At 55.3% G+C, this 25,002-nt stretch overlaps 1 protein-coding gene across 2 annotated transcripts in view; it reads right to left on the reverse strand.

Moving 5' to 3' along the window:
- Positions 1 to 269: 269 nt before the first annotated feature.
- Positions 270 to 25,002, reverse strand: part of PPP2R2C (protein phosphatase 2 regulatory subunit Bgamma) — a 134,863-nt gene continuing 110,130 nt past the window's right edge. For both annotated transcript variants that reach the window (XM_029234541.1, XM_029234542.1), the window contains exons 6-9: positions 23,470 to 23,634; positions 14,348 to 14,517; positions 8,956 to 9,047; positions 270 to 562 (exon numbers count right to left, since the gene is read on the reverse strand). In XM_029234541.1, the coding sequence (XP_029090374.1) occupies positions 271 to 562; positions 8,956 to 9,047; positions 14,348 to 14,517; positions 23,470 to 23,634 (719 nt within the window). In that variant the 3' untranslated portion in view covers position 270. The remainder of the gene's footprint in view (positions 563 to 8,955; positions 9,048 to 14,347; positions 14,518 to 23,469; positions 23,635 to 25,002) is intronic.

Below are 25,002 nucleotides of genomic sequence, written 5' to 3' on the forward strand. Positions count from 1 at the left end.
TGGCTCCGGGGCTCCCTCGTCCCCAGAAAGGAACCTCTGGAGTGAAAAATTAACGCGCAGAGGTAAAAATCCTAATAAGGTGGGAACGACTGCACGCGGTTAAAGTACGGGATGAAAGAACTGAACTTCAAGGCCGACAATCACGTCGGTTTACTGTGAATCCTTTTTCCTGTTTTCAAACAATCACCAGCAAAGGCGGTCCGGCCCCGGGATGCTGGACGGACGGCCCGGCGCCCCGTGGTGGCCGCTCCGCGCGTGGCCATGTGGCGCCTAGTGCATGTCGGAGTTCACCTTGTCCTGGAAGATGTACAGGTTGTTGGTGGCCGCGATGGCGATGATGTTCTCGGCCGGGTGCCAGGCCGTGTGCAGGATCTTTTTGGTGAAGTCCAAGCTGTCCACGCTGATGTCGTCCCGCCTCCGCTTGCCGCCCACGCACACGCGCCGCGGCTTGAGCACCGCCCGGGGCTTGCTGCTCTCCCGCGACGCCTCCAGGGTCACATCCCGCTTGGTGTTCCGGTCAAACATGCGGAAGAAGTTGTTGTAGGCCCCGGTCATGATGACGCTGGCGGGAGACGGAGCGGCGTCAGGCAGGGCAACAGAAGAGAGAAGCCCGCCCCTCCTCCCGGGGCTGCAGGGCCATCGCCCGGGAAGCAGACGGGGGACACGCCTGCCTCTTCCCACCTTCTCTTAGGGTCTCTTGTCCTCCCTCACATCTCGGCTGCCTCAGCACACAGACTTAGGGCCAGGAACTGAGACCCGTTTAATGCTCTGCCCCAAACATTGTAAAAACATTCCCTTGTACTTTGTTTGCCCTTTAGTCCAAAAGAGAGAGCCCTAGACTTTCAGTAAGACTAACAACAGCAGAAGACGAGCAAAGTGAAATAAACACAGGAGACACTGGGCTACAAACTCTGCGCTGACAAAAGGCAGGCCCCTGAATCAGCCAGATGTGGCCTCCTGGCGGGGACCCAGGACCCTCCTGTTGTCTGAATAGTTGAGTGACTAAATGATCACTGTCTGCACACCATCAGTGTGCAGGTGTTCACAGACCTCCCCCGTTCTCCTAACGAGCATTCTATATTTGTCTATCCACTCCCCACCTCTTCTCCCTACCTCTCCTAAGGAGAAGGGATTCCTTTTGGACCAGAGGAAGGATGTTAATCTACACAGTAAGAGATGGGAGAGAAAAGAATACCACCTACATGGGCCTGGGCCTGGAGAAAGGGGTTGGGTTTTGGAGCAGCTGGGGGCAGGGCATACAAAGTAACTGGGGAGGTGGGAGTGAATTCCAGAAAACGATACTGAGGGTAAGGAAGTGGTCCCCTTCAATGTTCTTCAGGAGAGATGCGGACAGATTGGAATCCCTCCTCCCTTTAGGAGATGAACTGTGCTTCCTGATGGTGTCATTGCTCCAAGATGAGCCACGAGGACCCCTCGGTTTACAAGGGTTATGCACATGAGCCATGTCTTCAGTATCACCCAAGTCACAGGAGTAATCCCGTGCACTGGGCTGTGTAGGGTCAGATGCTCAGGCTCCCCGAATGATGCTGAGCCACAGGCTGAAAGTGACATATGTCCTGGTAACATATTTCCTTCTTGTGGGAGAACCTGGGCTGACACCAGGAGAGTGTGGTACCTGAGGCCCCAGCCTGTAGCATCTTCATGGGAGACCCAGGGAAGCCCACCTCCCCGGGGCCCACATGAGAATGGACAAGTTGTCATTACAAGTCACCTGTCACCTCGCCTGTGGACCATGTCTTAATGTCGGTCCTTTCTAGATGCTGATGGCCTGGGTGTGGGTTGGGGAGGCCCCTCTGCTGCCTGGTTCCTGAAACTGCTCAAGGAGAGGGGTCTCCCCAGCAGAGGGAAGAGGGTAGAGTGGCATCCGTCTCCCAATGTGATTGATACAGCACTTTGTTTCCTTTCTCACTGATAAGTCTGCCCCTCCGGCCTCTGATCCTTCACAGAAAGGACCTTTCACTTGGCTTGGGGCCTGGCAAGTCTGGGCCAGGAACCCCGTTTAGGTTCCGGCCCACAAGCAGCTGCCTGCCCAGGCTGTGCGGTTCCTGGAGATGGCCGTGTGCCCGTGAGGCCAGCCTCCCACCAGAGCCACAATCTGCACGTTAGCGCTTGGTGCCACCTCCCCTCGACACCCAAACCGCTCTCCCTGACCTTGTGTTCAGAGATGGATGGGTAGGTATTTGGGGGCAATGAGGATGGAAATCCCCTTCTATAAAGTGGCACTTCCGCAGATGTTCCAGGGGCGTCCTGGCGGAAGGGGGTGAGGCCCACCCGGGCCCCAGCAGGGGGCAGAGGGCATGTGCCAACTGGGTGGTAGGAGAGGCGCTCCATATAAAGACTGTTCGCAAATGTTCTGGAAGGTTCTAAGGGAACACAGGGAAAGTGCTGTGCCCTGGGACTGCTCCATTTGGAGATTTTGAAACTGCCCCGAGGCCTGAGAGGGAAGGGGAGGGAGGAGTCACAGGAGAGAGAGAGAGAGAGAAAGAGACAGAGCCAGAGAGGTCTGTGTGAAGGGGGCTGTCCTCTGAAGGGAGCTGTGCCCAAAGGGACACAGTCAGCCAAGATGACAGGAAACAAGGGGGAATAAACGCTCTGGCCTCTCTCTCCACCCTCAGTCTCCTTCTAGGGTCCTCAGTGGTTAAACCCGGCCAGAAGCCAGTGGGCACGGAGGCCTGTGGATGCAGCCCATGGGGTCGGCCTCCAGGTATAGTCTCTGTGGAGGAGGGTGGAGATGGGAGCTGGAGGGGCAAGTGGGGACCCCTCCGGGCTCACCTCGCAGCGCTAATCGCCCGTGGGCCAGCAGCGCCCGCCTGTGCCTCTACCTCTCCGGCAGAGGCGGGGCGGTGGGGGTGGGGGGCTCCCGGCGCAGGTGTGTCTTGTCTGAGTCCCCAGGGCCTGGCTTGGCCACCTATGTGGGAAGTGGTCCTCGAAAGAAAGATAACCCCTGGCAGCAGCGGACAGGAACAGACCAAGCAGAGCCGCCCAGCCCCCATGCCCCGGGGACAACGAAAACTCAGTAAATGCTTCGTAAACCAAATGCACTGAAGGGCCAGAAGCTTCTCTCATTCACTGCCAGATCTGCAGGTTCAGAAGGTACCTGCCCCCAGTAGGGGCTCACTAAGTATCTGATGAACGAATGAATGAATGAATGAACAAGTGAATGGATCACTGAATGCCGGGGCAGGGTCACACACAGTCACAGCCACCCTCGGAAGACTTAGGAAGGCACGAAACAAGCTGCGCGGCCACCCCCCTGCACAGGGACAGGGGACAGGCCAGGGGTGAGTGGAGGGGGCTTCTCGGACGCTATCTGGGGAGGGGTGGCACGTGGCAGTCAAAGGGTTCTGCCTTTTAAGAGGTTTGTGTAATCCCCGGAGGTGAAGGGCGGGTGGTGGAGAACTCTAACGCGCTTTCTGGCTCTAGTCTCTTCTGTTCTGAAACCTTAACTGCTGTGAACAGACCCGAGTGCTGCAGAGGAAATGACATGCTGCGGAGGTGCTGGGTGGGCGTGAGGCGCCCCCCAGCGCTGCTGGCGGCGGGTGCGGGGGTGGGGGACAGTGCCCTCTGCTCCCTCCTTCCCAAAGAAGCCCCCCTTCTCTCTTCAGAGGTCAGCTCATGCCAGGGAAGGCTGTGTTGGCTCTGATGTCGCCTAAGTTATGGCCCGTGAGACTTCACGACAGTGCCACCGCCCATGCGTCACTGGAGCCCAAGCCCAGGTCTCTCGGGGCTGCCCTGGGGCTGCTGTGTGGGCCAGCGGCTTCCCCTCGGGGTCCAGGAGTGTGACCCTTGCCCGGGTCATCACCGGAGTGCAGCGGCTCAGCCAGCCAAGGGTCGCCCTTGTTTGGGCCAGAAGACAGGGAGGAGGGCGGGGTGAGGTTGGGCCTCTGAGAGGCTGGGGGTGGGGTCAGAGGGGCCATCCTGCCTGCCAGCGCCCAAGTGTCCCAAGGCCAGGGGATGGGCGGGGGGGAGCAGGGGGTGCTGCAGGGACAGGGCTCGTCACATTGACCTTGGCCTTCCCACACAGCCCGGGAGGTGATGCCGGGGAACCACTCCCCGGGTCTGCGCTCTCCACTGCCCTTCTTCCCGCCTCTCAGACACAGCAGGGCTGGAGGGGCGAGAGGAGGGCAGGTGAGCAGGTGGCAGCGACCAAGGGCCACTGTGGGTGCGGGGAAGCCGCGCCCGAGTCTTCGTGTTCAGGAGAGGCAGTGGGGCTGCGAGCATGGGCATGCAGGGCCGGACAGAGGCCTGGAGCCCCTTCTGCAAGGTGAGCGAGGAGGACCCCGAGGCAGGGAGCGGGAGGGTGCACTGGGCTAGCTGCCAGCGTGCGTGTGCGTGCGTCCGTGCGTGTGTCTTTATGTGTGTATGCGTGTGCACGCCCTGCCGAGGGACTCCTCAGGCCTCGGGGGTCGGGGGTGACCAGTGGGGATGAACTCTGACCTCCCGACTCGGGGCAGCAAGCCCACCAGGCCTGTCTGGTTCAGCAGACAAGAGGGGGGCCTGCCTGGGACCCCGCCAGACGCCCCCTGTCCCTCCCACAGCTGGCGTGCGCTGGTGTCAGGCTCTGCATCAGGCCGGGTCGCGGGGTGGCCCCCGGCACTGGGGCCTAGGCATAGGAGGTCAGTGCCGATGGAGGCAGGAGGGCCGGGCTTCATGATGAGGGGACTCCTGCTTTTGGTCCTTCCGGATCGCCCGCTCTGCCTGGCCCTGGGACACTGGGTGACACTGGGATGACACTGTTAAGCCAGCAGCAAGAGAAGGTGGATTCTCTCCTTCTTCCACCCCTCCCTCATCGCCCCTCTCCTTGCGATGTCCCTCACCCCCACCCTATGAGGTGGTCCTCCCAGAGCCTGCAAAGGAGGAGGGTGGCCTGCAGGGGCACAGACCCAACTAGAAGCTCTTAAAACCCAAGCCAGCCCCGCCTGGGGTGGGCTCGGCAGCCTGGGGGCAGGTGCAGCACGCAGGACGGGGGAATGAGAGAGTCCCGGGGGCCAAGGCCTCCCTTCCCTGGGCCCAGAGCAGCTGCTGTGGAGCAGAAAGGGTGGAGCCCACCAGCTCAGACCGGGGTCAGGAGCCAGGCAGGAGGCCCCGATGCTGGGTGACCTGGGGAAGACAGGGAAGGAAGCCTTTCTCTCTCCACCTGCTTTACTTGGGCCTAAAAGGCAAAGGCACACTCCACAAGCACATGCAGTGTGGACAGTGCTTGGGTCGGGTCAGCCACCTGCGTCCAGATCCCAGCTCTGCCCCTGACATGCTTCCTAGCTCCCCGTGCAGTTTTCCCATCTATAAAATGCGGTGAGGGACCCCAGCCCCTGGTGAGAATGGACTGGATAACAAGGTAAAACACTTAGAACAGTGCTGAGCTCAGTAAATCCCACCTCCTGTTATGTATTAAATGCCAACAGGTATTTCTGAATTCTAACCATCCGTGTGGCCTGAAGCCCCACCCACCTGTCTGACTGGGAGCCCAAGACTAGGGAAGCAGAAGGAGAGAGTAGGAATCTGCGTGCCAAGGGGCCCGACCAGGGGGGCCTCGCCCCCTCCCTCCCTGCTGGCAGGGGCGAGAGAAGAGAGAAGGCAGCCCTCCCACCACCCATTTCTCTAGGGAACAGTTCACAGAACCCAGTGGGTGCTTTCACACAACACCCATCCTTCTCCTGAGCCATCAGGGGAAGGGAGAGTGAGATCATTAAAGTTATTTGTAACCCACACAGCTGCTAATCCTCCTTCCATTTGGCTGCGGGATCCAGCTGACACCTCTGGGGGAGGGGAGGGAGCCCCACCACACCTGCAGGGAGGGGTCTCTCTCACCTGGGAACACCAGGTCTCAGCACCCTGCAAACCACACTGGGACAGAATGGCCCATTGCTCCCATTCTTAGGTGTTCTCTAACATTCTAGAAGGTTCTTTTAACAGGTCCTGGCTGCTCTTGTCCCCAGGCTCTCTTCTTTCCACTGGGGAAAGGCTCCTGCCCCATCCCTGTGGTTCTGGAGAGTGTGACAATCATGGTGCTCTACTGCCCCCTGCTGGCCAACTGTGGCATGCAATAAATCATGTCCATGCTGATTGGCTCAAAAGTGAGCATGTGACCCAAACAAAGCCAATCAGATCCTTCCATGAGAATTTTCCATATACCTAGAAGGGTGATTGTGGGCTGGGAGGACAATGGAAGGGGGACTATTTGGGGTCATCATCCCGAATAGCAAGGGGGAGCCATCTGTAGTAGGAGAGGATGAGGCTAGTGTTTAAGAAGAAGCAGGGAGGCTCAGAGATGGGAGTGGACAGAGAGGAGATGGCCCCAAAGGTACAGCATGAGCCCTGGGGTAGCCTTGCTGGAACTTCTCAGAACAAGCTTAGGCTTATCTGATTCCTGCAACTGGAAGATACTTGGTTGACACAAATACCTTCTTCCCAGGCAGAACAGATCAAGGGGAACTTCCTAGAAGAGGTGGCATTTGAGGTGGGTCTTGGTGGCTCCGCAGGGTTCTTTCAGACAAGACAAACAACAGACCGGTGTGTGCAAATCATCGGACCATCCGCTGCCAATATGGAGCCATGGCCTTGCCAGGAGTTTCACATACAGCGTCTTATCCTCAAAGCAGCCCTTGAAAGTCCTGATTTATTAGAACTACTTTCCAGGTGAGCAGACTCAGAGAAGTCAGGTGGCTTATTCAAGCATGCAGTTGGAGAGTGGTGGAGCACGGTCTGGAAATCGAGGGTGTCTGACCCCAAAACCGCTGCCCCTTCCTCGCCCCCAGGCTGCCCATCTAAGTCTTGCTAGAGTTGGGTAACGGGCGCTGTGAGGGTTATCAGATGTCCACCCACTCTGTGCTGCTACCTATACAACTGGCATGCTGGAAGCTTCCCGTTAACATGAGAAGGACAGAAAACGCTGAGCTGAGGGATTCAGGTTTGCTTTGGTTTTCAAGGGTGGGGGCCCTGGAGGGCAGCACTTGCTTCTCCCCTTTGCCTCTGAGCTCCTGGAAGGCTGGGACCAGGCTTTATTTACCTTGGGATCCTCCTCTATGGGGCTTGCTGGGCTCATGGGATGCTTGTGTTGAAGTGGAAGGAGGTGGCATACCCCTATGCCTTCCAGAAGGTCAACAACCACTGCCTGGACACTCCTGAGGCCCCAAGTGAGGGGCTCAGGATGGGCTGAGCTACAGTCCCACTCCCAGCGACACCTCAACCAGTGGGGAAGGCAAACAGAGGCAAGATGAAAACATGTAATAAATGCAAAGGCACAGAAGGAAAACCCAGGAGGCTGGGGGTGTCAAGATGCAGAGGACCCTGAGGGCTTCCTGGAGGAGGTGGCCTTAAGTTGAGTCAGTAAAGTGAGGTGACAGCAGGAGTGAGCCAGGTGCAGTGTGGTCAGGGTTCCAGGGGGTGGGAGTAGAGCGGGTTGTGGAGGAAGGTGCAGGGACTACCAGGGCTGGGGTGGCTGGCATGTAAAGTGCATGGCAGTGAGAGGCAGGACAGCAGCTCCAGGCTGGGCACCTGAAAGCCAGGAAGAGAAGGCGGCTCCAGTCTCTGGAAGCCCAGCATGCCCGTTCATGGACGCCCCCTGGTGGTAATGTGAAGGAAAGGCGGGCAGTGGTCACAACCACTGGGAGCCCAACACATAAAGACAGAAAGACAGACAGGCAGACAGACAGACACACACGCAGTAGTACTGGAATCCCCTTTTTGCTGTCTTCTGAGATTCTAATAGACTCCCCAGCCCCAGACCTACTGCCAGTAATCCCTGGGGAACCCCCAGTGTGTCAGCCTGGGGGCAGGCCCCTGGAGGGAGTGCCGCGGGTCCCCTCTGACCCCGCTGCATCAGCCCAGCCTCGGGCCAGGGCCTCCACCTGGTTTTCTAAGTGTCCTTCAGCGGACCCCCTGTGCCCACCATACTGGTCCCTCTGAGAGCACTGTCCACGTGGGGACTCCTGAGCCCCAGGATGCTGGCAGAAGCTCTAGGGGATCCTCCACTCCTGGACACAGCAGCTCGACCCCCCTTGGGTCCCCACCCATCTTCCCTGGCGGTCCCGGTGGGTCTGTGCTCACAGCCACACAGGGTGGTAGCACAGAAGCTCTCACACGACCACAGCAGTGCCAGCCGCACTCAGAACTCGGGGACAGCCCAGCCTGCTCCTGGCTGGACACGCAGGACTGACGGGGTCCACGTGGATGGACGCGCCCCGGGATGGCACCTGAGTCGAAGGCTGCCGGCTCTCACTCCGTGCCTTCTCCCTCGCCAAACCCGCTCCGCTTGTGAAGTGTGACGGGCAACAGGCCGATATCCTGGCCAGAGTGCTTTTCAGCCCTGCAAGTTCTGGTCACCTGGGTCCCTGCCCTGGGCCTTCCCTGTCCACACTCGCCCTGGGCTGAGCCAGGTGATGGGGAAGCAGGAACTCAGGTCAGGCTCAGAGCCATTTCCCAGGTGGGTGGGGCTGTGAGAGGCGGCTGCACCTGTGGAAGCCCCCAGCCACAAAAGGTGCAGCAGCTCTGCCATGCTCCCCGGAGCCCAATGCGCCTGAAGCTACAACCACGATGGCCGGAGGAGGGTGGAGGCGGGTGTAGACTGGTGGCTAAAGCCCTCCCCGCCTCGGGGCTCTAGCACCTGAACAGCCCTCAGTCCTGACAACGTGGGGAAGGGGCTGCACGGTGAGGGACCCGGAATTGACTAAAGATGTTTCCACTACCACTCAGGAGAACAGGGCTCCACATGGATGTTAGGTATAGTTTCAGAACATGAAGTTTCCTTTCTGCCCTTGAATCTGAGAGCTGAGAGCTCGAACCTGCTACAAGAAAGACTGGGCCTCCTTGGAACACCTTGATTCCTCAGGCTTGATAACAGTTAGTCCCCCTGACACATCCTGCCCAGGTCACCAGCCGGCCCTGCAGAGTGGAAGGTCCCTAGTTAGGTGGGTGGGGTCCAAGGTCTGAGGTTACCTGTCGCTCCCATTCCAGGCGCATTCGAACTTGTCAAAAATGCAGTCGTTCTCATACAGGGAACAGAGCTTGCTCCGAAGGTAATCGTGGACCTGGTGAGAGAAGGGGACGGGGTGAGTCGAGGGGGGCACCCCGACAGTCCTGACTCCCGTCCACGAGGAGGGTCTCACTGAGCAGGGCTGTGTCCTCCGGGGTCCGGATGGCACCCCCAACTCAGCCCTTCTCATCAGGAAGGGTCCATAGCCTGGCACACGGCCGACCCCTGAGCTGTGGCCAGAGAGGGGACCAAATCCTGGCTTTGCTCCTCCCTGGCTGTGTGACCCTGGACAGTGACCTCACCCTCTCTGAGCCTTGGTTTATTCATCCTTAAAGTGATAAGAGCACTCACCTCATGGGCTGTTCCAGGATCAAATGTAAGTGACTATTTGGTATAGGGTCATGTCCTCTGAGGACAAGTGGTCACCGTGAGCACACTGGTGACCATCATGGAGAAAAGGGGAAGGAGAAGTCACACAGGCCTCTCAAGCGTGATCTCGGCAGACGTCACCTGTCCTGTTTTATAGATGAGGCACTGAAGCTCAGAGGTTAAGTAACTGGCCCAAAGTCACACAGCGTACAAGTGGAAGGCCAGGGTCCTCTCCCAGGGTTACCAGACACCACAGGAGAGATGCTGATGCCCCATGACCTGCGTCCATCTGACTGTAGCCCCATCCCACAAGCTCTATAACCACGGGGCCTCCTGGGTGCCAGCTCTCTTCGGGGACATGGCCCTGCCCTCTGGGTGGCGGAAGGGGCAGGTAAATGGGTAACATGAAGCCTGAACTCCTGGCTCTGCCCCTTTGTGACCCAGGGGAGTCACTTAGCTGCTATGAGCCTCAGGTTTCCCGTCTGAAAAGTGGGTCATGAGATTCCCCCTGCCGGAGAACAGCATGAGGGTTCAGGGCAACGACCACGGGGCAAAGAACCAGGGAGGTGTTTGCGACCCCGATTAACTATGGAGGGATGGAGAGAAAGAAGTGTCCAACTCCTGCTGGGCAGTGACATTGGCCACAAACCAAGGGTCAAGTGCAGGGAGGGGTGGGGAAGAAAAAGGGGGTTTTCTTTTCCATCGGGGAACCTCTTATTCATCTTTAAAAACCCAGCTTTAGAGTAGGTCTCCTCCTCTGGCAGCCTCCCTGGATTCCCCCAGGCTGAACTTCTCTCTCTGACTCCTCAGAGCATCAAGTGCACCTGAGGCTCCTGCCCTGACTTAGCGTGTGTTTATATTGACCCCGCAGGCTGGAAGGTTCTTAACACAGGACTTCCTCAGGCCTCGGATGGCATGCCCCTCCCCAGAGAGGGCTCCCTGACCGCCCTGCCCGCGAAGCTTGCTCCACCGCCCTTCTCTTCCCACTCAACCTGCACTCCTGCTTTATTTTTATTTTGGGGCCCTGCCTCACAGCTTATGGGATCTTAGTTCCCCAATGAGGGATTGAACTCGGGCCCTCGGCAGTGAAAGTGCTGAGTCCTAACCACTGGACGATCGGGGAATTCCCTGCACTACTGTTTTAAATTCTGTCCATACGCTGACATCACCCAGATGTTTCTCTCCAGCCAGAATCTCTCTCCCCAGAGCCCACACTGGACCGTCCAGACCCCTCGAGGCTGGTGAACCCTGGTCCCTCTACCGTCCCCCATCCTTTCTGGACAAAGGTGACAGCATGTTTCCACACACTTCTTGTCTCTCATACCCACACTCAGCCTGTCCAGGATCCAAAGCAATCCGGAGCCCAGTCCCTTCTCACCACATCTGTCCTACGTTGCCACCCTGCTCCAAGCACCACCACCCAGCTTATTGCAGACGACTTCTGGCTGCTCTCCCTGTGTCTGCCTACACCCCAATCCCCAGCCCTGGTTTATCTTACAGGCAGCAGAGGGATCCCTTTGAAACCAAGCTGAATCACGTCATGCCTCTGCTCAAAACACTCCGGCGCACACAAGTCCCCCCGGTCACCTCACTGACCTCAGGCTCTTCTTCTCTCCCATATGTTCACTCTGCTCCAGCTGGCTCCTCACTATTTCTTTGTTTTGGCCATGCCGTGCGGCATGTGGGATCTTAGTTCCCTGACCAGGGATTGAACCAGCGCCCCCTGCATTGGAAGCGCAGTCTTAACCACTGGACCTCCAGGGAAGTCTCTCCTCACCATTTCTTGAGCGCACTAACCATGTTCCTGCCTCAGGACCTTTGCACTTGCTCTTCCCTCCTCTGGGAACACCCTCCCTGTAGAGGGCTCATGCCCTTATTTCCCCTAGGCTTCAGCATGCCTATTTTCTCCTCCTCAGCCCCTGGTTTGTCACTCTTTTGGAAGCTTGTGATTATTTCACCTATTTGCTAGGTTTCTGGTCATCTTCCCTGCTGAAACGGATGCCCCTCTAGGCAGGACTTACTTGCCTTGTTCCCTAACAATTTCCCAGTGGGGTGCACAGGGCCTGGCACATCACAGGACCTCAATACATTTTTTAAAAATAAATGAGTGGGGTTATAGGCAACTGGAGATGGTGGGGCTGGGCTCCCCAGGTGGGCCACCTGTCTGAAGAAATAGCAGGGCCCTCCCCCAGCTGTTCCCCTTTCTCCACTCTGCTTCCTCAAAAGCCCTCAGCGGCTCTCACGTGGTGTGTGTCTGTGGCTAGAGGTCTCCTAGCCCATGGCCACAGCAGGCTCAGGTTCCCTGTGTTCCTGTCATCTGGGACCCTTGAGGGTGAGGCCACGGCTCCTCCCTTCTTCTGAGCCCAGGGTCTAGTGGGGCACAAAGCACCAGCCCAGTATGTGTGCGACTAAGATGAACAGGGATCAGTGGTGCCTGAGGTCATTTCTGGACACAGATTTTTAAGATGCTCGTGTTCACCCCTCCAGGTTGGCACGTTCGTGTGTGCTCCTTGCACTCAACGCAGCCTCACTGATGCACTCGTCCAAACACACGTGCTGTTCTCTCCCGCATACTGAGTGCCTCCTGCCCTCTGGTGGCAGGGTGAGGAAGGGTGTTGACTATGGAGTAAGAAAGACCAATCTAAGGTCGGCTGCTTGCTACTCTACCACCACAGATATGCCATTTAACTCAATTTTCTCCAAATAAAATGGGATAGAGAGAACACTGTCCCCACCGCCCAGGACAGCTGGGAGGCTTAGAAGAGGAAAAGTGTGCCAAGGTCTTAGGTCAATGAAGCACATGCTAAGGCTCACTCAACACCCATCCCTACTCTTTTCTCCCTGTCTTCTTCAAGCACAGAGGCTGTAAACCTACTAATTTTTCCAGCCGGGTCATGGGCCTGTTCTAGCCAATGAGTTGTAAGAGGTCTTCTCAGGAGTGTTCTGGGAAAGTTTTTGTGTTCATAATAAAACATACCACAGATCCAAGCAGCACAGCCTTTCACACTTCCTCCTTTCCTGAATGGAGGTCAACATAGTTCCTGGAGTTGTGGCAGCCGTTTTGCCACCATGAGGTATCAAACATGAAGGTAGAAAACCAACACTCAAACAATAGTGAACTAAATCACAGAAGTGGCTACTGGGACACTGGGCAGGTCACAAAGCCACTAAGTATTCTAGGATACTCCAGGCTTCCTGTGAAGGGAGAAAAGCCCCTATCTATTCAGTACTGCAAGTCAGCCAAACACAATTCTGTTTTACACAATTTCTAGCACCTAACAGCTAAAAGATGTTAGTTATGTTGGTTTTATGTAAAGACTACTATTTTAGAATCAATAGGTCAGCTGGGCCAGAGGCCAAGCACCCAGCTTTGGACCTGGTCCTCCAGAGCAGTGATTCTCCCACTTTATTGGGTCCTCACGTGCTTTGGGAATCTGAAGGCTCTGGACCCTCTCCCCACAAAATGCTCACATTGAACACTGCACCTAGCTTCAGGGTCTGGGGGCTTTTGCTGACACCAGGGACACGAAAGGCTGAGAGGCCTCAGAGGGCTGGACACAGTCATGTCCCTGGGCAGGCTCTGGGAAGGGCATGCTCTGGGAAGGTGACGGAACAGTCAGTCCCACAGGCCTGAGCAGGGGTTAAGTCATTCCCGCCCCAGTCTCTGACCCCTCCCATTCCCAAGGGTAGAGGAGGGGCTGACCCCTTCCTGGGAAGTGCAGTGGGAGCTGGAGGCCTGCAGTAAACACAAGTGGCTAACAAAGGGGCCCTTTCACGAATCCGTCATCCCGAGGAAGCTGGGGGACGGGGCAAGGGCACCAGAGCCGCCCCAGACGTCCCTGTGGGTGTGGAGATGCCAGAAGCACACGTGTCCCAGGTCAGGCTCTGAGTACCCCGTCTTCCCCTCTCAGCTCTGTGCCCCCTCCCAGTGGGGGCCCTCCGCCTCCCAGGACACAGCCCTCCCCCAGTCCTTGGCAGGGAAGGAAGACAGGGAAGGGAGCTGTGCAGCTCCCATTTGGGCCCCGAAGCTGTCACTGCCCAACTGTAAGGCAGCTCCCCATATCCTAAGCTCTCAGTATCCCAGGTTCCCTTCCTGTCAAGTGGGGCTGATATCACCCCATTCACAGGGCCAGTAAGGAATAGAGGAGAAAAATATATGTGGCACTCTGTGTGCACCCAATACTTGGTGACACTATGAGGGTTTGGCTGGGTTTTCTGGGGGGCGGGTACTGTTTTCCCACTCACATCTGCACAACCAAGTCCTACTCATCCTATGAGGTCCAGCACAAATGTCACCTCCTTCAAGAAGCCTCCCAGACTGCCCCAGCTAAAGACATAACTGGCGCAGCTTTAAAACAGTCCAATATTTCTGCCAAATTTTAACATCACATGAATTTTGTTTTCTATTCCCTAATGTATATGGATGAATCATAACAGAAAAATAATAAACGACTTTCCAGGAAGGTGTCCCATGCTTCATCCTGTATGCCTGGCTGAAAAAGCCTGCACTGAGGATTTAGAAATGTACCACGCTCCCACTTCACCACTGTATCACGAGCTAAGGATGCTCCCTGGGAGAGGGCAATGCTAAGCCTGCGTTAATGGTAGGACTGCAGACGCCGGCTCCAGGGGAGGGAAGCCATCGTCTGCACCCTCAAACTGAGCCCAGCCTGATGCTCATCTTTGTCCCCTGGACCTTGGACTGCAGACCTAGTCACAGCCCTGCCTCAGGGCAGGAGCCAGCAAGCAGATGACACACAGCTTCCCATGAGGCGGGGCTGAGCAAGTTCTCCTGTCCTTGGCTGAGCTATGTGGGATGAGCTGTCTGATTTCTCAAGCCTCAGTGTCTTCACCTGCAAAATGGGCTTATGAAAGCCACCCTATAGCTGGGAAAGCCCCTCAGTGTGAGTTCTCAGCACAGGGAAGGCGGCAGCGGGTCTCCCACCCGCAGAGGGGCTGCGAGGTTTTCCAGGCATCAGTGCCCACCTGGTAGGTCTCTATGGGCCGCGCCTCCATGTTCAGGTCCCAGACCTTGACTGTGAGGTAATCGCGGGTGAGCATGTACCGGCCGCTGTGGCTGAACTTCACGTCCGACACGGAGGAAATAATTTCCGAGAAGAAGGAGCGGTTACTGGGGTCCTCGGGCTCTTCAAATACTGCGGAGACAAAAACAACCACCGTCACTGGGCTGCTCCCACCCGTGGGGTCCAAACAACAGACGACTCCATTTCCACTCTGGGTTCATGCGGTAGGTCATTTATTCATTCATCAAACTTATAACTAAATACAGGTCAGGCCCAGGCCCAGATGGATCCTCCAAAGAAGGAAGAGCCAGCTCTTGGAACAGTGTTTATTGAGCATTTACTCTAAGCCAGATTCTGTGCTGAGCCTTTCCCGTGTGTTACCTTATCTAACCCCACAATAAAAATATCAGGTTGGTACCACTAATATTCCCATTTTATAGCCAAGAAAACTGAGGCATGGATGGCCTCAGAGCTGGAAAAAGTGGTGGAGGAGGGATTTGAACCCAGAGCTGTACTCAATGTGCTGCTCTTTGCTGCCTCCTGCTGGTGATGCCAAATGCCAGGACTGTGAGGTGTCCGGGCATCCTCGAAGGTGCTGGACCACGTCCTGGACTAGGCTGGGCACCGCCTGTGGTTCTAACTGGCTCTGGGGCCTCTGTTCATGGTGCACTGGGCACACACGGCCGAGCACCACTCATAGGTATGTTCTGTTTGTCTGCCATGCGGGTTGTAGCAAAATCAAACCTCGCCACCACAGATGCAGCCTGAGTCCCGTTTGCTGCCTGCCACCCACCTCCTATTATTTTAGACCAGCTGCTCCACACAGGAAGTTGCTTACCTGACCCCTGAAGGCAACAGCTTGCTGCCTTTACCAGAGATCCCAGAGTGGGCAGTGAGCGGCTCCCCAAGCAGCATCCCTTCCCTGCTGTCCCCCATAGCCAGGGCTTCCTGACACAAGGAGGTCCCCATGCAGCAGGACAAGCTCTTCCAAGTTCCATGTCTGTTGCTGGCTGTCCCAGTAGTTTGCCCACCTCACTGGACAATCAGATCCTACAGTGGCCCTGGTGCTGCAGCAGGATGGAAACTAGGGTCCCTGCTGACCACTTAGGACCTGGGCCATGGATGGGCCTGGGGGTCAGGGAAGAGGATGGGGTGGTGGGTTGGCAGCCATCTACAGCCAGTCTGGAAGGACTTTTAAACATTTGACAACCTGTCCAGCTGTCCCCATGGGCACCGGCTGAGTGGCTGCCCTGCCTGCTTGTCTCGAGGCTCCAGGCTTAAAACAGGGAAGCAGAGAGCTGATCACATGTCCCCAGAGGCTCACAGGAGTGCCCTTCCTGCTGGCCCCTCCTATGTGGGAAAGTCCCATATCCCACTTCCTAGGTCTGTCCCAGCCCCTTACCCCCATCTGGGAACCCGTTCTTCTTCTTGTCCAAGGTAGACACTGCTCCTGCCTTTCCCAGAGATACAACTCCTGCCCAGCTCCCCTCTCCAGGGTGGCTGGAAACATTTCATGCCGATCGGATGCTCTCATGTGGTCATGCCTACATGCATTCACTCATCCTCTCAGTTAACCAGTCCATACTGAGCGCCCACCATAGCCAGGCACTGTTTGAGGTCCTGGAATGCTGCAGTGAGCAACACCCCCATTCTCCTGGAGCCCACAATCTCCTCCCAGAGACAGACAGTAAAACTCAGTGACATGTGATACCGTTGGGCCGTGGTGGATGAAAGATAAAGTAAGTGAGGAGACAGAGAGAAATGGGGGCTGGTGATTTGGATAGACAGGGCCTCTGTGGGAGAGCACATCTGAGCAGAGACGTGAATGAAGTGAGATACCAGGGAGTAGGACTCCAGGCAGAAGTCATAGCATGTGCAAAGGTCCTGAGACAGGGATGAGCCGAAGGCCACGTAGGCTGAGAAAGGCGAGAGCGAGGGGCTGTAAGCCATAGGAAGGGCGTCATCCTGTAGGCAATAGGGAGCCACAGAAGGGCTCGGAGAGAGGAAGGGCATGGCAAGATTTGGTTTTCTCCATGATTCCCCTCCCTGCAGTGGGGAGGAGACCTCCTTGTGGGTCACCTTTAGCCTCTAAAACCTCTGCATTCTGATTGGTCATCTCACATAATCGTGTTTTGTGCCCTGGTACACTGACACCTTTATTTTTGCAGGTATAAACATTCGTAAGTTTTCTTTGTTAAGCCAAAAAATTTAAATCAATGACATTTCCCTCTTCTCTCAGATGCCTGGAATAAAGACAAATTCAATATTTGATTTCTTACTTAAACTAAAGCACTGAGATTCTGTATTGTCTTTAAATGAACAGGGGTATAGACCTAATACTTGGGAGAAATGGGGCAGAAGGTTTGAAAGAAGATGCACCTCAAACTCTCTTCAGGGATCTGGGTAGCCCCCAGCACTTCCCCTGGTACGTGGCAGGAACTCTCTCTCGACTGAATTAGCATCTCTGCTGCTAGGCGTCAGACAGAAGGTAAGATATAAAAGCATAAAGCGGGATCTGTCTCTTGCACCCCGACTCTGTACCCCTCGCCTGCCTCGGTGGATTCCTCCAGCCTCCACCCAAACCACTAGGGCTGGTCCTGCTCACTCCGCCCTGCACCCTGCAGGGCTCCTGGCACGCTTTGTGGGGTTTCGGTAGGCAGATGGGGACCAAAATCACAGAGGAGCATCCGCACCAGATGTCACAGAGCCAGGGGCTGCGTCTTCTGCTAGCTTTAAGGAGCAGGAAACCACAAAGGTCAAGGGCTGAGAGGATGACCTAATCCATAGTTGAAAACAGAAGCACCAAACGGCCCACTGCAACCTCAGTTCTGGCTGTACTTGGGCACTTCTGATGGTTTCTTTAAGCACAAAATCACCAGAACTGAAAAAGATTAGCGGGAAGGATATTAACAAGCCTGAAAAAAGTTATACCTAGAAGTTCTTAGTTTTCTTGTCAAATATTTCTACGAAATTTTTGATACAAATATTTTTTGTCAAAAGACTGCAGAATCTTCCGTATCAATCCCTCCCCCTCCCCCCAGACACAACTTGCACGTCCCCCGGCCATTAATAAGAGATAAGAGGGTCTCCCTTCTAATTGACGGAATCACTAAGGACATTTCACAGTAATTATTGCTGCCGAGAGTTCAAAGAATTGCATCCCAGAGCCCCTGTCACTCGTGGTGGGCTCTATCCCACCTCTCTCGCCTGCCCTAATTATTTTGTAGTTGGAGGGCTCCGAAACAGCAGAAATCTCTGTCCGATCTTTTTTTTAAAAAAATAACTTTGCATAATTAAGGCTCTCATGGCCCTAGCTGGTTCCCTGACAATGGCATCCTCCTCTCTGGGTGTCACCGTTGTCACACACGGGGGAAGGGTGAGGAGACCCCTTCCCACCTCCCTCGCCTAAGTGAAGTGAAGGGACCCTGGGGAGGTTCTGGATCACCCGTGATCCAAGGAAACAGAAGTGAAGCCTGAGGTGCGGGCCAGCCTTCCTCTCCAGCCTTGCACACAACTCTGATGTGTCCCTCTTCTGCTTAAAGCCCTCCATTGTTCCCAGTGCCCGCAGGATCAAGGTTCAAGATCCCACATGTAGCTGCCAAGCTCCTTCCTAACTGGGCCCCAACCGGCCCTGCTGCTCCAGTTTCACATACCTAAATTCCCAGGGCCTCGAACAGGGTGAGACAAGCAAGACCCCTAGGGCACCACACGGAACAAGTCACTCTGGGGTCGCCTTAAATGAATGCCTCCTTCAATGTTGTGACTTAGGCATCTCGCTTGCCTTATCCTAACCCTTGCCCGGCCGTATACCAGGCAGCAGGGCAGAGCCAAGCTCTGGGTGACCTCAGACAAACCCCTTAACCTCTCTGAGCCCAAGTTTCCTCACCTGGAGGACAAGCATGGTTAGACCTCCAGAGGTAATACCTAGAAGCACCGGGCCCAGTGACAGACTTGAGTAGCTGTTCAATAAAAGTGCATAACTGTTTTTATAGTTATTTTTCACATTGTTTTCTCTCCCTGAAATTTCCTTTCCCATTTTTAGCCTCTGTCTTTCTCACCAACTCCTGTACATCCTTCAGAACCCCAACTCAAACATCCTGTTCTCTGTGCAGCTTGTCCAGATGTTCTCCAAAGAAATGAAATGCTCACCCTTGCTGCCCTCACAGCCCCGGGATGCCCTCTTGTATGGCATCAGTGAGGATGCCTGGTCACCTCATGGGGCTGTGAGCTTTTGGGGCAGGGGGTTCTGCCTTTGTCATCGGTCATCCCGGCATCCCTGCCCAGCCTGGAACCAGGCTCAGAGCCCAGCCTTGCTCACAGAGTGGACAGAACCTTCTGGTGCTGCCTGCCTATGTGGCCTCTTCTCCGTGCCTTTCCTGACATATTTCTTTCCCCACCTGGTATGATGCCACTTACATATCTAGGCACAGCAGTGAAACCTGTATCTGCCAGAAGTGGCCTCTGGGAGCCCGTGGCTTTTGCTCTGTGTCCCTCTCAGTGGCACCAGCTATGTGCCACTCCTCATTGTCAGCATGTGGGTGGTCTTCTCTGGGCATGGGTCGGGAAGTGGGGGGTAAACTGAGCAGGCAGAATTGATCAGATGGGGCTGGGATGAAGGGAGGTTCAGGGCTGATGGAAGAACTGCCCTGGCTTGAGCCACACGCTCAGGGACAATGGCGCACGGCAGTGAAACCCTGGAGAGAAACATGGACATACGGAAGTGCGGCTGCAGTCTGCGGAGGTGGAGAGCACAGGAGGAGATGGGCCTGAAGGAGCAGACGGGTCCTGCCCAGTCCTTGCTCCTGGCTGCCCTGGTAACGGGTCCCTCCTCTGCTCTGATATCATATGAGAACCTCCACTTGAATGACGAGCACACGTATCCAGCCTAGTCCCACCTTCCCACCTTGGGCTCCAGGAGGAGCTGCGGTGGGGAGGTGGTCCCTGCAGCAGAGGGAGAAGCGGTGGGGTTGTGGATCACAGGGTGCCTGTTGCTCCCGCACGATGCCACTGTTGGGGGAGATGCCTCCTGCGAGGCCACCTTCCTGCCCCTGCCACCCTGCCACCGGGAAGGCTGAGGCCGTGCAGCGGGGCCGGGACAGGCAGTCACTCTAAGGCGGTGGGCACAATGAACTCTTCTCTGCTTATGACTGTCCCCTGCTCAGCACCGTGTGATGGACCCCGTTGGACAAAATAACGTCCACCCCAACTGTGGCCCCCTGCTGTCCCTTCACCCCACTGCAGCCAAGACCCTCTCACGGCACGCCCCTCACCCCCTTCCCTCTGCCTCCTCTCGTCCCAGGCTCACTCTTTTTCATTCTTCAAGGTGCAGAGATGCCTCCTCCGACCACCTTAATTTAAAGCTGACCACATCAGAGCAGCCGCAAAGCCTTCAGAGACTTGCCCGCTGTCACGCTCCCATTTACTTACTAGTCTGCTTGCTCCATAAAGCCAGGCGCCCTCTCTCTGCACAAAGCCTGCGGCCACCCCTCACCCTCTCTCACTCTCCATTCTCCATTCAGTCCGTGGGCAAAGCCAACCTTCCGTGCGGATGCACGACCTGACCCCCTCCACTCACTGCACCCAGCCCGCTCGGGGCGTCAGCATCCTTCATCTGGGTTACTGGGCTAATCTCCCAGCTGGCCCCCCACTTCCACCCTCCTCTGCGCAGCCAGGGGGCTTCTATTAAAACACAGCCAGGCAAAGCCCCCTGTGGCTCCTGTCCTTTCAGAGTAAACCCAGAGCCCCCACCATGGTCTGTAAAGTCCTCTGCATGTGGACCCTCTGCTCTCCACATGTGCAGCCTCCTCTCTCCGTGCGCCTCTAACCTCACCCCCACCTCCCCCGACTCTGCTCCTGCCACACAGGCCTCAGGATCCAGCTACAAGGCCCTGGCTGTGCCCTCTGTTGGGGGCTTTACCCTGGCTCTGCCCCCAGATATCTGGAGCCTCTCCAACAGAGGGGGGCTAGGTCTGGTCTTTCTATCCCAGATCCATTACCAGGGATGAGTCCTGGGAGTCTACCCCACCCAGACCCTTTAAATGAACCTGGCTCATCCACAGTTTCCATAAGAGTTCTTTGTTCTCAAGGCTTCTGTGAAGATTAAGTGAGAAAGAACACAGGCTGATAGGCATGAGACTACTGGAGCCTCTATCCTGGTTCCACCTAGCTGTGTGACCTTAGGGAAATGTCTTAACCTCTCTGTGCCTCTGTGTGATCAACGATAACGGCCCCCAAAGACGGCCACATCCTCAGCCCTGGAACCTGTACATGTTACCTCACATGACAAGACTTTGCAGATGTTAAGTTAAGCGTCTTGAGCTGCAGAGATTATCCTGGATTCTCCAGGTGGGCCCTCTGTAATCATAAGAGAGAAGGAGGAAGGTCAAAGGCAGAAGAGATGGCATGATGGAAGCAGGGGTTGGAGTGACGCATTTTGAAGATGGAAAAGGATCGTGGGTGACCTCTAGAAGCTGGAAAAGACAAGGAAACAGATTCTTCCCCGAAGCCTCCAGAAGGAATGCAGGCCTGGCGACACCTAAATTTTAGACCTCTGCGCTCTAGAACTGTAAAAGAATATATCTGTGTTGTTTTCAGCCACTGTTTGTTACAGCAGCCAGAAGAAACCAATACACTCGGTTTCCTCATCTATAAAATGAATAATCGAGTACCTCCATCATAGGGTAGCTCTCAGAACTTAATGAGATGTAAACTTCGAGCAGCACCTGGTGTGTAGCAAGCCCTTGACCAATGTTAACTGCGGTTCCTGCTTCAACCAGCATCGGGCTGTCACAGAGTAGGGGTTCCACCAGGGGGAGCAATTGTCATTACCACCTATTCTAGGGAATCTTCGTGCTTCGGCACAGCCCTTCCTTTTGGCAGACTCTGTGCTGTGAAAAGCAGAAATAACTGTCTATTTTGAGGATTCAAGCACAGTCGTTTCCATGGTTACCCTGTCATAATGACTAGCAGACAAAAGACCCGGATTTCTACTGCTTTGGAGAAAGACAGCAAGCTGTGGGCTGGGTAGCAGCAGCCCGTGCTTCCTGGCTCTGCCCTTGACGGGGAGGAGCCTGGGGAAGCCACTGCATTTCTCTGACCTCGGTTTCCTCATCTGCCCAACGGCAGAAGTCAACACGTGATCCACTTGTGATCCGGGACGCCCTTCCTTCAGAGAACAGAAAATCACGGTCTTATCTGTTGAGAAAATGATGCTGTGACCATTCATCTCTGGGGGTGTCTCTATCAGCCATCCCCTGAGTTCTGAGTACTAACTAAGTAAATATATAGAAGTGAGATGCAAAGAATGGGTCCTAACCTCCAAGTCTCTTTATAAAGATACCTGGCTCCAATAACAACCATTTGATCTGATTAAAAATAACTACCTAATTGGCAATCGTCTGCTTGCCAGATGAGGGCTAAGAACAAACGCGATCTGGAGAAAGCAAACAGCAGGGCAGATATCTCCTCTACTCACAACTTATGGCAAATTAAATGAGGGAAGGAAAACAGAAGCTGTAATGTGTTGTACAAAGACTGACGAACAATCCTGCCACTGGCATTAATGAGAAAGTGCAGAGTATTGAGTTTGAGAATGAAAAGAAAATTCTAGAAAAATTTAAAATACATTTTTGATGCAAATTAACTCCCATAGAAAACCTACATAAACCAATAATCAAAAAAGATTTACACTTGAGTTTTACTAAGACTTCAAGGAGCTGATATATTATACTAAATATTCTAGGGAAAAAAGAGAAATCAGCCAGCTCATTTTACAAGAGAACCATCTTCTTAATAAAACTGGGCAAAGAGTGCAGGCAAAGAAAATTAAAGGCCAACTTCATCTATGAACATTTATGCCAAAAGCATCATTTTTGCATTTATGCAAAAATTTCCTGCCCTCAGTGTCACCAGCCACTGAAAAAGCCCCTGGTAGTCAAAAGGTGCAATGTCCCTCCCTTCATACCTTGGCCGTGCCAAAGCCTTCTGGAACTTCTCCAGAGGCAGACTCCTCCGTGGCCCTATAGTTAATTAATAGTCAACACAGCCCCAGGAGAGGGGACGAGAAATTCAACAGAGTTGAGTCATCAAAATAAAGTCACAGCTCTTGCACTTGACTTTGTGGGCTGATTCACATGCAGCTCCACACCACCGGGCGTATGATGAGGACGTGCCTGGAATCTATGCTTGTGTGCCTGGGCTGGGGAAATGTATGAGTGGTGGCCGCCCTGGTGGGTGGCTGCTTGTTCAGACCCCAGGGAACCAGCTAACACAGTTACAGAAGCCAAGAGGGGCTCTGACTCTCACATCCAGCCCACGAAGAACGTCATTCAAGCAGCGTGGGCGGACACAAAACCATCTCTATTCTCCCTAAGTTCCATCCTTCCTGCACACACACTCAGGGACAATTTCTGGAAGTATTTCTTTCCATGCTTTTCTGTTTCCATTCTTTCAGTGAAGTAGCCATTGCCTTGCTTTTCTCCCCCATGGAATCTTTAAACATCATTCCCTCATGTCATTAAAAACCTCCTAAGTCAGTATTTTAAACGTCTGAACAATATTCCATTATACAGACATCATCATCTGGCCGCACTGGTGCCTTCCCATCTTGGAGCCTTGCCCCCTGCAGTGTCCCCCTTCTAGAAGATTCTTCCCCCAGAGATCTGCATGGCGCACTTCTTCGGCACCTCAGAGAGGCTGTTCCACTGTAACCTCCTCAGTCAGTGGCACGGACACGACCCTCCCTATACTCTGCTTTTTTGGTGGCTGTTTACACCAATCACCACTCTGGACATCACATCACCTAGTTAGGAGTTTATTGTCTGTCCATTGGTTCCTGCTGCACCCCTGTGTCAAGAATAGTGCCTGGATGGCTGTGTGTGCCCTGCTGGCCCTCGCTCCACCCAGAGAGGGAGATCTGCCCTCGCCACCCTGAGTGCTGACACCTCAGCCCTCAGGAGAAGGCTCGGCGCACAGAGAGGGTCTGTTCCCAGGGCTCCGCTGGAGGAGCCCTGGGGCTCGTGGACGGGGGACTGCAGCTCCAACAAGTGCAGACCCAGACATGCCCCGCCGGGCATGCGCACTTACGTTTGGAGTGCTTGTCGCACAGGGCGGCCGCACGCATGTCGCAGAGGCGCAGGGAGCCCTTGCTGCTGCTGTAGACGAAGAGGTTACAGTGGTGCGGGTGGAACTCGGACGCGGTGATCACCTCCGTCAGGTCCTCCATGTTGGCCGGCTTGATGTCCACGATGTCTGGGTGGCCGAGTCAAGGAAGGGGCGGTGAAGGAAGGGCGCCCTCGCGGCTCTGCCTTTCCCAGCTCAGAGACCCTCGGGTCTCCCGACGCCTCTCGTCGGCACACCCACCTACCCCGCATCTGAGCTGGCTCCGTTCCTGAGACTCCTGGACAAACACCCCGCCACGCAGTCCCCAAGCTGCAGACCTGACTGTCGTCGAACAACTGCTGGTTGTCCCTTCTGGATGCCCGCCCACTGTTCCCATAAGGCGGGACTGCCGCCTCCTCCCTGACCTGTGCCCTTTCTCCAGCCAGTGCCCATCCGCCGCCCGGCCCCACGCAGGGCAACCCTTGAGGCTTCTCCCCTCTGCCCCTCCTCTTTCAGTTGCCAAGCAGGAGGCCAGGAGCGTTTGTTGAGTGCCTACTACATGCTGGGCTGTGGACACACTAGGTGAACAACTGCAGTTCTCCTCGTCACTCTGTGAATCGTGTCTGAGCTGAGTGGACAGGTATCGGTTGGCTCCCCTCCGCCCCCGCCCCGCCCTCCCCCTTCTCCCCTCTCCCCTCCCCCCACCCCACCCCCACCCGCACCCACTCCCTTCCGCCCACAGCATCAAGACTCTGCTTTGGGGAAAAGGTTCTCTGCTTTTCTGGGTTTTCAGCTCTAATCCGTGCCTTCCATTCCCACTCACAGTCGCCACGAGGGATAAGCATCTGGTGTCAGATGTGCCAGGGGAGGGGCTCCAGACTTGGAATACTGGGAACGCTGGGATGCAGCTCTGTCATCTCTGCGGGCTGGGTGGTGTGGAGAGGAAGGGACTGTATCTGCTGCCATGACAAGGGGAAACCCGGAGTCTGGGGCTGGGGCAGACCGCCCCAAAGACAGAGTGGATGGAGAGAAAGATCTGTCAGTACCTTTAGAATCCTGGATGAGGATTCACCCGAAAACGGTAACCCCTGGACGGTTAAATATAGGGCCCAATAAGTCCATTTTCTGTTTAGCGTCAAGAATTTTGTTGCTTGGAAAGGAAGTATCTCTGACTGAAATGCTGGAGCCCAGAGAGGGTAAACAACTTGTCCAGGGTGGCTCAGCAGTAAGTGGTGAGGCTGGATTCCTGGCCATTCGCTGTTGCCTACAACAGCAAATCATAACCCCTTGCTGTAGCATCCAAGGCCTGGCATGCCCTGGCCTTTCTCTACCTTTCTGGCTTCAGATCCTACTAGTCGCTCTGCCCTAAAGGCACTTTCCTCTAGAACAGCGACACCTTCGGTCTCTGGTCTCTCCAGTCCCCTCGGGGCTCTGCACAGCCCGTTCCCTCTTATGGAAATGCCCCCTCCTCCCTCTTCTTTTCATGTGAGCTCTGGATTCAGAGAATGCCAGCTCTGC

The sequence above is a fragment of the Monodon monoceros genome, unplaced genomic scaffold (assembly GCF_005190385.1).
Source record: "Monodon monoceros isolate NGI ecotype Baffin Bay Population unplaced genomic scaffold, NGI_Narwhal_1 Super_Scaffold_20, whole genome shotgun sequence".
NCBI lineage: Eukaryota > Metazoa > Chordata > Mammalia > Artiodactyla > Monodontidae > Monodon > Monodon monoceros.